The following is a 12,514-nucleotide window of genomic DNA, read 5'->3' as shown; positions in this document are numbered from 1 at the left end:
CGCCCCAAAGCACAAGTGGGTGGCTGTGGACCTCTGACACTCTGATACTGCTCATCAAAATCAGCCTTCGGAGAGTAAGTCGGGTCCAGGATCAGAGGATTATGGCCGATTCAAATTCACACAAGTCCATGTGCGAGTAGAAACCAACTGGTTAAGCCACCGGAACACTCAATGTAATGGTCAAATGACGTCTGGCTCATGTTTTATTCATTGTGCAGGCAATCTTTATTCACTGTTTCCATGAAAGCATAACAGAGAATAGAAGAACAAACCACCAAGGACAGGCCCCCGAGAACGCCAGCGAGAGCACGGGGGGAGGGCGGGGGGAGCTTTTAAAAAGAGGAACGCGGATCGCAAGAAGGCAAAGTCAGCAAAGACGAGATTTGGGTTGCTTTGTTTGCTGGCCTACATTGAGTAGCAACTGTTCACTTACAGGCATTAGCACTCGGTGAGTCAATCGCGAACCAGGCACAATGGGGACAAAGAGCACTCGAGTTTTGCGCGATGATTAAAGCCACCTCGTGGAGGGGGGAAAGAAAAAGGGAGGCTGCTCCAAGGCGTTGCGCCGCCCGCCACCGCCGGCTCTGCCATCTTACCGTCTGTCCTGAGGATCAGAGCCGTCGGCGAGCTGTGAACTTTGCCCTTCGTGACGCTGTTCATCACCACGCAGGTGTAGTTGCCCACGTCGGAGGGCTCCACCTTGGCGATGTAGAGGTTCCCCGTCTGCTGCGACACGAAGCGCCGGTTGTCTTGCTGGACAAAGTACGGGTACTCGTTGAAAACCCATGCATACGTGAGGTCTGCAGGACAAACGAGGAGACGGACGTTATTCAAGGTGAGGATTATACTCTTGGGCAGCCAAACACCTCTCTAAATGCAGACTCTAGTGCTGGATAAGGAGAAGGCTCACCGCCCGAGGAAGTGGGCGTCCCGCACAGCAACACCACTCCTTGGCCCTCGCGCACCGACACCGCGCTCCTGGTGTGGACTTTGAAATGATCCAAGTCTGAGAAGGGAAAAGCGATAAGTGGGGAAGGAGAGATGAACGGCGGGATCTTGAGAAACAGAGACGATTAAAACTGACACAGCCCAGAAGGAAATAGCCATGAGGATTGCATCCCGGCGAAGTCATGAGAAGAGAGACACAGGTCCAATAAAATGGCTTCTTCGTACGAGTGGCTTTTTAAATTCCGAACACAGCGCAGACTTCTGGACCTAAGGTCTAATGCCATGGGAACCCGGCCAGCCAAGGCGGGTTATAACAGCAAATGCGCTAATAAAGCCAATGTCTGTAATAATAGTTTGTCAGAATGACAGAAAGTCCAATAAAAAAAAGGAACTTTCCATGCAACACTAAATAATGATCCACATTCCTGGTACCCTGTTGTCCGTTGAAGCGATCAATACTTTAGGACACTTTAAATACCTGTCTAGCTTCCAAAACCGCTGGGCCATAATGTATGTCTTAATATTCATCTGCAACATCAGATCCTCATTCATTTCTGAGATTGCACTGAAAACTGTAATTGGTTTACTTGTGTTCTTTTTTTTAAAAAAAAAATACAAAAAGTACTCCAATGGAAAAAAATCTCCCCCCCATTTTTCAAAGTTAGCAGGTATCACCTTCCTACCATCGACACATTTTACAGCTCCCACTTTTATTGACTCAGATTCACCTCGACAGTGTAAAATATCCAGCATGCATGGAACTGCAAAGAGCTGCCGTTAAATGTCATTATTATTTTATTACCCCAGCCGTGCATATTTTTGTCAAACGAAGCCAAAATTATTCCGTTTGGCTGGAAACCACCGAGTTGAGGTGTTGAAAATGATTTGGAAAAAAAAAAAATCTCTTTTTGTTCTTGCCTTGAATAGATAATTAACAAAACACACAGAGTTTGTACTTGTCTCTATAAAGGTGTTTGCCCACCAGTCTGTCCATCTGCGACATGAAAGAAACACAGAAGTTATTTATCTGTTTCTGTGCTGCAGACATTTGGAAAGAGCATACTGTAAATCCTTTTTTCTAATTTTTTTTAAATGAACACTTACTTACATGCACTCCCTTTAGAGAAATGATTCATTCTTCTGCATCTGGGATCATGAGCAAAGCAATGTGGTTGTGTGCCCACACCGCTTTCATGCTGCGTCAAGGATAAACGTGGCTCCAAAGCCACGTTGCTGCACTCCGATAAATATTGCAAATATGGTGCACATGCTTTTGTGGACTCGGCATTATATTTTCTTAAGTGCAGTCTGCGTGCAATCTGAGCAAAGAAAAAACACTTTTGTGCAACTTACAGGCAAACTGCAGGCTGGCTCTCCTGCTGAGGATCGCTCCGACTGTATTGAACGCCATACACTGGTACAGCCCCGCGTCCTGGTAGCGGTCCAGGCTGCTTATAATGAGGTTGCCCCCAGACAGACGCCGTCGGCGATCCAGGCCCAGATTTATGAGAGTCCCATTCAATGACCATCTGTGAGGGCAAAGACACCATCAGTCCCTCGCAATTCGCACGGTTCGATTCATCCCTCCAACCAAGGTGGTTTGACAGGAGTTGGAAATCTCTGCGAAGTAAACTCGAGTGAAGTGAGACGAATACGTTGCACATTTTTGCTAATGTGGAGGCGTTCAAGTGCACACTTGAGGCAGCCAATAGTACCTGGGATTGGCGCGCTCATGTTTTTTAATATATTCTCAAAAGGAGAGTGCTCATTTTAAGATATACCCGAGCTTTCAGACCTAAGATGAAAAGGCAACAGGTTCCAGGCAGAAAATCTGTCTGATCTGGAGAAATTGCAGAGCTACAGTGCAGATGTCAGTTAATAAAGCCTCAGGAGAGTGTCTCTCGGCACAAAAGCAAAATGGAACCACATAAGCGGCATCTGTTAAAAGAGACTCTTGAGAGGAGAAAGTTGTTAGCCAGTTCAGCTAGTCAGCTAAAACCAGCCATTGGCTCCAGGAACTTGTGCTTATAGCGAGAACGTAAACTGAATTATTCAGTACGCATTGTAAGCATTATGACATTCCACTTTATTTCTCCTTGCTCATCAGCATTGGGAGCTACACTCACATATAGCATTAAGCTAATGCATGACAAAAAGTAACTTTGACGACTTTGCTTTTGACTCATATTAGTGCTACTGAAATGAGTTATTTTTCCTCAAGTGTGAATGAAGCAACTCCTGTGTGGATTCAAAAGGTTGATGCGCTGGTTGAGCTCACCAGAAAACATACCGTTCCATCTGGGCTGTTTGCCTTCAGCTTTTTTTTTTTTTAATATGATGCCACCTGGCCTGAGGCCTGACAGACATTTTAGTGAGACCTGAACTTTTTGTGATTCTGTGTAATTCAACAGACCTGAATAGTTTCCTGAATACTAAGCCAAAATTTTACACCGAGGCTCCTAAAAACTGAGAACGCCATAAAGAGAACACTTAGACTTGAATTTAAAGGTTTCTTTTTTAATAGACAATCATTTACTAGAATTACATTTTTTTAATAGACTGTGAGTTTGCTCATGCTTCAGTTCATATTGTACTTTTTCCAATGAATGCAATTTTGCAGTCTTACTTTCTTATTTTATGCGTGGCTCAAATTTCACTTTAAGCAACTGCAGCCATTTTACTTTGCTCAGTGGGGTAGTTAAAATTTAATCTCCGAGTATAATTCACGTATAGACAAAGCGGTCCTCTGCTATTAGAGGGTTGTGTTAAGGTTTGAGGAGCCATCGCGGAAATCATCATCAGTCTTTGCGATAATCACCTCTTCTCTGCCATATTATATTTACATAATGTGACATTATTCCACCTTTGACTTCTCATTAGGCCAAAACATTAGCACTTGGCAAGAGGTAACACTGGGCTAATGCCACAAAGGATACCTTTTACACTCCTCTTCACCTTCCATTACATCCGTCCAACACTTAGCAGGCACTGGAAGGGAGGGGGTGGGGGTGGGGGTGTGTGTGTGTGGGGGGGGGGGGTTTGCAAGAAACTTTCCACTGCAGTTTTAACAGACAAATTAAGTCACCTAAGAGATTTAATATGAGGCTAATGATTAATTTGAAATAGTCCCATTTTTTCAGCTAAAAAAGGTTACTCTGTCATCACAACACTTGGCCTCTTTTAAAATGAGCATTCAAGCAAGGAGTATTGTATTTCATTTTTGCTTGTAAGAGGAAACGATCAGGGCCACGGTGGACAAAACGCTTTCAAGTCTACCCCCCCAAAAAAATCACTTATGAAAGTACCAACGTATGCTGATGGGAGTTTGCTGGAATTTCCTGACACTTATGAATGAAACTTAAGTGTCCCTGCTTGTATCGAGCTCGACACCACCGCTTCCAAAGCCAAGAAAAGTCCGAGAGGGAGTATGCATGAAAAATAGCACTCAAGATTCCAAGGTTCTCTGTCCGGAGACACAATTTTAACCTCATTCTGACCTCTGCTGTTCAGCAGTGCCCTGAACATCAAGAAGGCAATCCAATAACAACTTCAAAACTGAATTACTGTGCTTGAGCCACATGTTGTCTGACCAGCGGATGCCAGAACAACTTGTCTATTCCAGCTCAATCCCTCGGTTCACAGCCAAAAGGATAAAAAAAATAAAAAAATAAAAAAATAAAAACATTCGCAGCTCAGGTAGCAGGTGAGATTTTTTTTTTTTTTAGAATCTATTAAAAAAGCAGCAGCCCTGCCACTAGCTACTGTAGAGAAGGCAGCTTTCTTTTTTTTCTTTTTTTTTGCAAGATTTGTCTTTCTCCTCTGCGATGCCTCTACAGCGTGCATATTATGAAGGTCTCATCTCTTTGTGAGTGACAAGGCTGGCAGAAGAAAGGGGAGCTGGGGGAGGGAGCCGTGCGAGCCCATTTACACTTCAAGAGAGGAGCCGGAGAGGTGCTGAGGGCATACAAAGCCTGGTGCAGCCCGTTGGAGGAGACACAACGGAGAACATGCTCACCTCACCTTTAATCAGGACATGGAAATATCTGGTCCTAGGCAAGGAGCGTGAAGAGCTCGAAATAATGAGCCGTTTTAATTCAGCCGCAGTAATTCTGCCGTTTATGCCAAGTTCAGCCTTCTTAGGGCTAATGTTGTTGTTGTTGTTGTTGTTTTTCCATGAATGCATACTGGGGGATCGATGCATTAAGGATGCAGGAGAGATGCATTAAGGGCAGAGAAGCAGAGAAGAGGGAAGATTGGCTGCAATTTTAGTCTAAGAATTAGCAAAGCTTTTTAACGAGACCGAGGCTCCTTTTCAATCTGCACCTTCCTTTTTCTTCTCCATTCTCTTGGCGTCTCTGTTTTCTGTGACGGATATGCCTTAAAGTGTCATCTGTCAGTCTTGAACAGTACATCACACTACATATGTCTGAAAAAGATTTTTGCATAAAAGCTCTATTTCAAGAAATCAGTGATCACAGAAATCACAGGTGGAGTTGCAGTGCGGCTGATGAAAATGCGTTGTTATCCTTAAACATTGAATATTGCGGAACCAACCGTTCTTTGACTGAAATTCTGTATAGAGCAGAAAGAGGGACATTTTTTGTCCAGGGAGAACAGTCATATGTTGCGTGAGACCATCGGTTTACAAGCTCTCCTGCCCCAAAACAATTCAAACAAAAGAGAAGCCAGCAAAGTCAGCAAAAAAAAAAACCCAACACAACTCATTACCAACCTAAAATAGGGAGGCGAGCAGATCTGAAGAACTAGCATGTGTCAAGTGATGCTTTACTGCATATCGTTAATGTGGAGATAGGTGCAAAGACCACTTGTGGGCTAAAGCTCCATGTCAAAAAACGACAACATGGAAATCAGTGTGCTGACAAAGTCAGAGTAAAAGGTTTTAGAAATTATAATACTATAAAAAAAAAATGAGGCATCAGTGTTAATAGTTTTTAAAAGGTAAAAGTAAAAATGGATTTTGCTAATTTTCGCAGTCAATGCGTGATTTTAAGCTTCTCCTATTCAACCCAATGTAACATCTCCACCACGACAGCAACACGGAGGTCACAAGCTCACAAACTGCAGAGTTATTATATAATAGGACAAGTTATAATACTCATGTTCACTTGTTTCCATTGCAAAAGATGAACCAGAATTGATTTCTTCTCTTTAAAATCTCAATTAAAGAGCAGCCGCTTCACCTTCAGCCCTCCTCACACTGTCACCACCCTGTGCTCTGACCTGTACTGAGGAGGCGGTATTCCCTTGGCATCACAGGTCAGTGTGGCTTCCTCCTCTATGGAGTCAACGGGAATAAACAAGTCACCTGGCTCCATCCTCCATCGGGGCCCGTGGAACGATCCGCTGTCCAGACAATCTGTCGGAGAAAAACACAGTGACAGCCTGAGCATAAGGGCCGAACCAAGATGGCACGAGAATAAATCTTGGGAAAATCACAATAATTAAGAACGCAACGGGAGGCTTGGATCCAACGCTCAGAATCTGAGAGGGAAAAAAACAAAACCCAAAACAAACTTGGACGGGCGCCTCATATTACTTTGGGATTTTCAAAGTAAATTTTCTGACAATGTACCAGTGCACAAAGAAAAGCAAACTATTGTGAGAATCCTCGCATGGGCGCTGCCGTTGGCGCCTGCTTTGCAGAGCCGACTGGATTGTTTTTTGCTTTGGCTTAGGAGGGGAAACGAAGAACAGCGCGGGACAAAACATGGAGTCTTTTTCTCCCATTCATTTAGTCTATAATTGGTAAAATAAAAGCAGACAGAGGTGGTGCCAGGAAGCCAGCCAGACTGAATCACCGGTCTGCCTTTTGTTTTTCCTGGGAGGATTTGGGCGCCCGCGGGTAGACACAGGACGGCACAGGAAACCGGAGGTGGGCTGGGACCGAATCGAAATGCAGTCCCATGACTGTAACAGTCAACTGATGACCAAAAACAAGTTGTCAATTTCTATTTCCAGAGAATCCGCGAAAGTGGCGGGGAATCTTCGGGGAGCTGACAAAGTGAACAGGGAAGGGTGTAAAATGGCTGTGGGAAGGAAATATCACGTCTTTGTTGTGAACAGAAGTCGATAGCGAAGGAGCGCTCCTTTAAAAACCCAGAGCCGCCCTGTCACCGCTGACATTGACACGATTTTCTGCTCTTCAGAGGTAATCCCGCTACTGTAAACGTCCGGACCGGGGAGAGAATCATTACTCACGTAAAAAATAAGAAGGTTTACCTGCCAGACGGTCGATGATTGATAACAGTAGAAGCTGTTTCCATGGCAACGTCATCTTTGGCAGGCACGGGCCAACGAGCCTTTCATCCAATAAGCTTTTTTTTTTTTTTTTTTTTTTCCAACTGGCAGTCGTGGAAGAGGAGCTTGACCTGTTGGAACACGATTTAGCCATAAAACACCAAACTCCATAAAGTCGGGACGTTTTTATTCTGTTGTCGACATGATGCAATTAACGGTCCGTCACAACGGTGCAGCTGTCTCGCTACGACAACTGGACGTGGAGTCCAGGTTCCGCGAGTGCGACTCTCTCTTCCTCATGCTCGTGACTCCGCGGCTCGAGGTTTCGCTCAACTCGCACCCGAGATGTCTGAGCGTGACACCGAGAGGCATATGGGACAAGAGTCACGGCGATGTATTACGGGAGCGGAGGGGGAAGCACCCGGGCTCATCCTTCACTTGGACAGATTCACTTTCTGGCTGCCTGAGAAAACTTGGACCTGGGAATTGGTCGGCGTCCAATCAATTTGATTCAGCGGCGGCGGCGGGTGTCTGGCCCACATGCTGGGGTGAATCAAGACGACCTGATGAGGAAGACATTCCGCCCGGGTCCACAATCAAAATGGGGCGGGAGAGCGCGCCTGCGCCGAGCGTGTGTTGCGAAATTTTGCGATGCTGCGCCCACTTCCTCCGGGAGGAGACTGAGCGAGTAATGATGCAATTATGAAATGTCAAACATGCACGCGAGGGGGAGAGCGGGGGAGGGGAGAGGAGAGAGTGGAGGAGGGGAGGAGGGCGTCGATGTAACACGTGCGCGAGCATCCGAGGGCTTTGCGCGCACATTCTTTTGGCACCTGCGTGGAAAACACGCAGCTTGAGGTGTCACCCCCAAAGAAGGAGGGAAGGAAAGAATCCTCGCAAGGTGTAGGGGATCTAGTGAGGGCAGACGCACGTAACAACACCCATCTGGTAAATGTCACGCAGCCCACACACAGCGAAAACAAACACCTAAACTTTCTCGCCGCGCTCCAGACATTTAACACCGTGCCTACACGTGCTCACGCTCACGCTCACGCTGACGCACACGCACACACACACGCGGGGCTTTGCATTTTTTAAGACGTAAGCCGCATTGTGTGGCTCATTTGTAGCCTAATCCCGGGGCGAGGCCGCTTCAGAACGCTACTTATGGTCCCTCTAATTGTTTGTCAGCCGCCTGGAAGTGGAACCAGACACGTGGTGACACCCACCTTCCGCCCCCCCCCAACCCCCCAACCCTCCTAACCCTCCCAAACCCCCCCCTCCCCCCAACCCCCCGCTGCCCAGGGGTTTTATCTCCCTACCTTTCATGTCTGCGCTCCCTCCCTGTTTCTCTCTTCCCCTCAAAGTGTGCCAAATTGGATTGGTACGCTCGCTCCGGAGAGGAGTCCTGCCTGCACGCCGCCGTACCTCAGCGATAGGCCAGACCTGTGCAAACGGCTGGCACCTGCAGGCTGGCGGGGGGTGGGGTGGGGGTGCGTTTGGTACGACGGGTATCAGGCTTCTGTCGACTTTGCAATTTTTTTTTTTTTTTTTTTTTTTTTTTTTACGGTTTGCATTCGTAACGAGGGGGTATTGTCGGGATGGCACCCTCCCACGGCCAAATCCAACTCGCCCATTTATCTTTAATGCCAATCTCATAAATAATTCACAAATGTGAAACCAAAAATTCTGTCGGGGATATTATACTGACTAGGGTGCTCGTAAAAAAAAAAAAAAAAAAAAAAAAAAAAATAGACAGCCCGCTCGCGTGCACACGCACACGCATGGCCATCTGCGGTCGCACACAAGCGTGTACTGTAGGCACCCACACAGCAGCAGCAGCAGCAGCAGCAGCAGCAGCAGCACATTCACACACACACACACACACACACACACACACACACACACACACACACACACACACAGGCACACACAGGCACACACACACACACGCCCTCTCCACTCATGGATAATGGCGCTAACGATGATGGTGATAAAAAAAAAAAAAAAAAAAAAAAAAAAAAGGTGGCGAGGAAAAGCTTGGTGGGGTGAATCACTCTCAATCGAGGAGGGCGCCTTCCTGTGACAACACGGCGCTGAGCAAATGTGCAAGCGGCCGCATCCGGAGCCTTCGTCGCTCTCCACCCTCTTCACCCTCCAGGTGCCACGCTTGTTGAGCAAACAGCCCAGCTGCCAGAGTGGGAGTGAGCTTATAATACTTTGAAGGCCGGAGCTGCGTTCCGATGCGCAACAATGGCACAACGCACTGGGAAAACTTTACTTGGTGTTGAACAGGTTGGAAAACGAGCGCATGCCTGCAATCCCAATATTGGACACGCATGAAGGAGGTTCCACACACACACACACACACACACACACACACACACACACACACACACACACACCATGAAAATGTTTTTCCCTCTCTTTTTAAATTCCTACACTGGCGCGGCCGGCCATGCGATTCGGCCCAAGGCAGATGTGCAGCCGCCTAAATAGTGTTTTTATCATCCTGGATCTCCAGCAGGTGGAGGTGAGGGGAGGCAGGCTGCAGTGTGGCATCACACCAGGTGGAGAACCACCAGGAGCAGGCAGAGGCGGAAACACCACCGGAGGGGGGGCAATTCAGCACTGCCTCTTTAACAGTTGCACCAGGAAAGCCACGCACTGCTCTGTGTTTATGGAAATACTGGCAGTAACGATGATGAGGATGATGATGATGATGATGATGATGATGATGATGAGCATGAGCATGACACTACTAAGATGCCGGCAGCCGCGAGCTCTCCCCGCCAAGGCAGGGACTCAGTTTGGGAGAAAAGGTTGCAGCGGGCAGGGCACGTCACGCTTCCTCCTTGCCCTCTATAATTATAATCACATATGAGGCATTAGGAATTTATGGGCCAATTGGAGGTGAAAGGCAAGAAAGGCCGAGGCGTGAGCCTGTTGACTCCAACAATTAATATTTCAGCACACAAATATTGCTTGCTTTAATAATTCACCCCCACCATTACCAAAGCTCCCTTTGTGTGTAAATTGCCTTGTTGTTGTTGTTGTTGTTGTTGTTGTTGTTGTTGTTGGGTGTCTTACCTTATCTTGAGATATCTTGAGAGCGGCGGGAACCGAATGCAGCCCTCACGGAAAAAGCGACAGATTGATCCTCCATGGAAACCTTGTCAAGCAAGACAAGAAGAGAGACAGAGACAGAGATGGAGGGAAATAAAGAAAGGGAGGATATATATGGACTTGTATATGTTCAATTCCCGGCAGCAAGGTCGTTCACACAGGTGAAAAAAAAAAAAAAAAAAAAAAAAACTGAGCCGCTGCTCTCGGACACACGGCAAACGCAGGACGTGCGAAGACACGCGTTTCGTATCGCTGCTCTGCCTTCTGCTGCTCCACTCCCCAGCAATAACACGCACGCACGCACGCAGGGAAGGCGCGCGCTCACACACACGAACAGTCTCTCTCTCTCTCTCTCTCTCTCTCTCTCTCTCACACACACACACACACACACACACAAGCACACAGAGAGACACGCACAACAGAGACACACAACAGAGACACACACAACACCCACGTTGTTTGCCGTGCTGAATCACATTCAACGCGTCCCTCGCCGTCTATTTTGCTTCGCGCGTCCTCGCCCGCATATCCCGAAAGCGCGTGGACCGCAAGCCGGGGCTCGCTGGCAAAAGCTTCCTGCGGGGCTGACAGCCTCTGCGCATCCAGTCGGCTCTCCTCCTCCCGCGAAGAAGAAGAAGGGGCGGACTGCACGGCGGCGGCAATGGAGCACGAGGGGCTGGGGAGGAAGGTGCAGGGTGGGAGGGAGGGAGAGAGGGAGGTAGGGAGGGAGGGAGAGGGGCGCACCTGGAGGGGGGGAAAGTGCACCCCCCCGCGACGGACCGCGGAACCGCAGCCACGGACTCGTACACGATTGTGCGCGTGTGTGCGCGCGCGTGTGTGTGTGTGTTGGGGGGGCTGCGTGCGTGCGTGTGTGATGGTCCCTTTACAGACGTTTTTTTTTTTTTTTTTTTTACCGGTAACCGGCATGAACACAGAAATGAGGGGGGGAAATTCTCAATTTCCTTCTTTTGTACGGTTGGCCTTTCACATAGCTCGCGTTGACAGGCACCTTTTTGGAGTCACAAAGGGCAGCGGCATCTTTGACATCTCTCCCAGGCTATTGGCGACACCATAGCCAGACACACACTCCGAATCTGAGTCAACCTCACGGTCGGTTAGTGATTTTACCCTCTTGCCTAACATGGAAGTTCCTGTTGTGGCACAAACACAATGTAAGACTTGCAGACAATGGGTGATTTTCTGTCCTAGTCTGCCTGATATCAAGCAAAATTCACTTTACTATCTATAAATGGCCAGGAATGTATAAAAAGTCCGCCTTCACTTCTTTTGGGAGTCCCATTTTTTTTTTTATAGAAATGGACCGAAACTCCCAGTTGTACTAACCGACCCTTTGTGGTGTTTAAGGGCGATGACACCTCAGATATTTTGCCCCAGTCTGGCAACAACAGCCTCAGGCCGGTGTTTGCTCCACCTCATTCTAACTTCTGTCCCCTTCTGAAACATACGAAAAGTCCATCGAAGCTAAGAGCTGGAATATACTGTTTTCTGGGGGGAAAAAGAGAGATTATTTTGTCTTCTTATCTGTAGTTCTTGGCAGGCTAATTAGTCATCTGAAGCTGCTGCACTGGAAGAAAAATAAAAATCTGCAGAGGAGTGCAATATGGGGAATCTAACCATGATTTGTCACTGACAGATGACTCAACATCAACATCAAGACGAGTCCGTTGTCAGATCTAATGTCCATCACTCTGTATCGCGTGTGCTTTTCGGAGCTTGACTGGCCTTTGACAAATCAGACTGTCTGCTGGGGGAAAAGTTTGTTTCTGCTCATTATCTGAGCCATGGGAAATGCAACCCCTGCCTTGAGAGGATATCATGGAATGCAGCATTCCGTAATGAGTCAAACGGTCAATGACGTTTAAATAATTTATTTTTGATCTACCATTTGCAATGTTTGCGCCAAGTTCTCATTAAATCTGTGGCTCCAGTGAAGTCTATCTATCTATCTATCTATCTATCTATCTATCTATCTATCTATCTATCTATCTATCTATCTGTCTATCTATCTATCTATTTATCTATACCACATACTATATCCATATGTGTGTGTATCGATATGTATGTATATATATATATATATATATATATGTGTACATATATCACAGCAAGAAGGTCCTGTGTTTGATTCCGGGCCTGGGACCTTTCTGTGTGGAGTTTGCAT

The 12,514-nt window shown here is 47.0% G+C and overlaps 1 protein-coding gene across 2 annotated transcripts in view; it reads right to left on the bottom strand.

Moving 5' to 3' along the window:
* The window catches only part of cntn3a.2 (contactin 3a, tandem duplicate 2), a 41,896-nt gene extending 30,961 nt beyond the window's left edge, over positions 1 to 10,935 (bottom strand). Inside the window, exons 1-7 of one of the 2 annotated variants that reach the window (XM_076042207.1) lie at positions 10,787 to 10,935; positions 10,297 to 10,378; positions 7,189 to 7,337; positions 6,190 to 6,325; positions 2,302 to 2,477; positions 911 to 1,006; positions 597 to 800 (exon numbers count right to left, since the gene is read on the bottom strand). In XM_076042207.1, coding sequence (XP_075898322.1) covers positions 597 to 800; positions 911 to 1,006; positions 2,302 to 2,477; positions 6,190 to 6,325; positions 7,189 to 7,243 — 667 coding nt within the window. In that variant the 5' untranslated portion in view covers positions 7,244 to 7,337; positions 10,297 to 10,378; positions 10,787 to 10,935. Of the gene's footprint in view, positions 1 to 596; positions 801 to 910; positions 1,007 to 2,301; positions 2,478 to 6,189; positions 6,326 to 7,188; positions 7,338 to 10,296; positions 10,441 to 10,786 lie in introns of those variants that run through there. The other variant, XM_076042208.1, reaches the window with a different exon arrangement.
* Positions 10,936 to 12,514: the final 1,579 nt, after the last annotated feature.

This window comes from Nelusetta ayraudi, unplaced genomic scaffold (assembly GCF_046127955.1).
Source record: "Nelusetta ayraudi isolate G7.1 ecotype Tasmania unplaced genomic scaffold, CSIRO-AGI_Nayr_v1 ptg000070l, whole genome shotgun sequence".
NCBI classification, from domain to species: Eukaryota; Metazoa; Chordata; class Actinopteri; order Tetraodontiformes; family Monacanthidae; genus Nelusetta; species Nelusetta ayraudi.
Note: the sequence above shows the minus strand (reverse complement) of the source record. Positions and strands in the feature narration are given on the sequence as shown.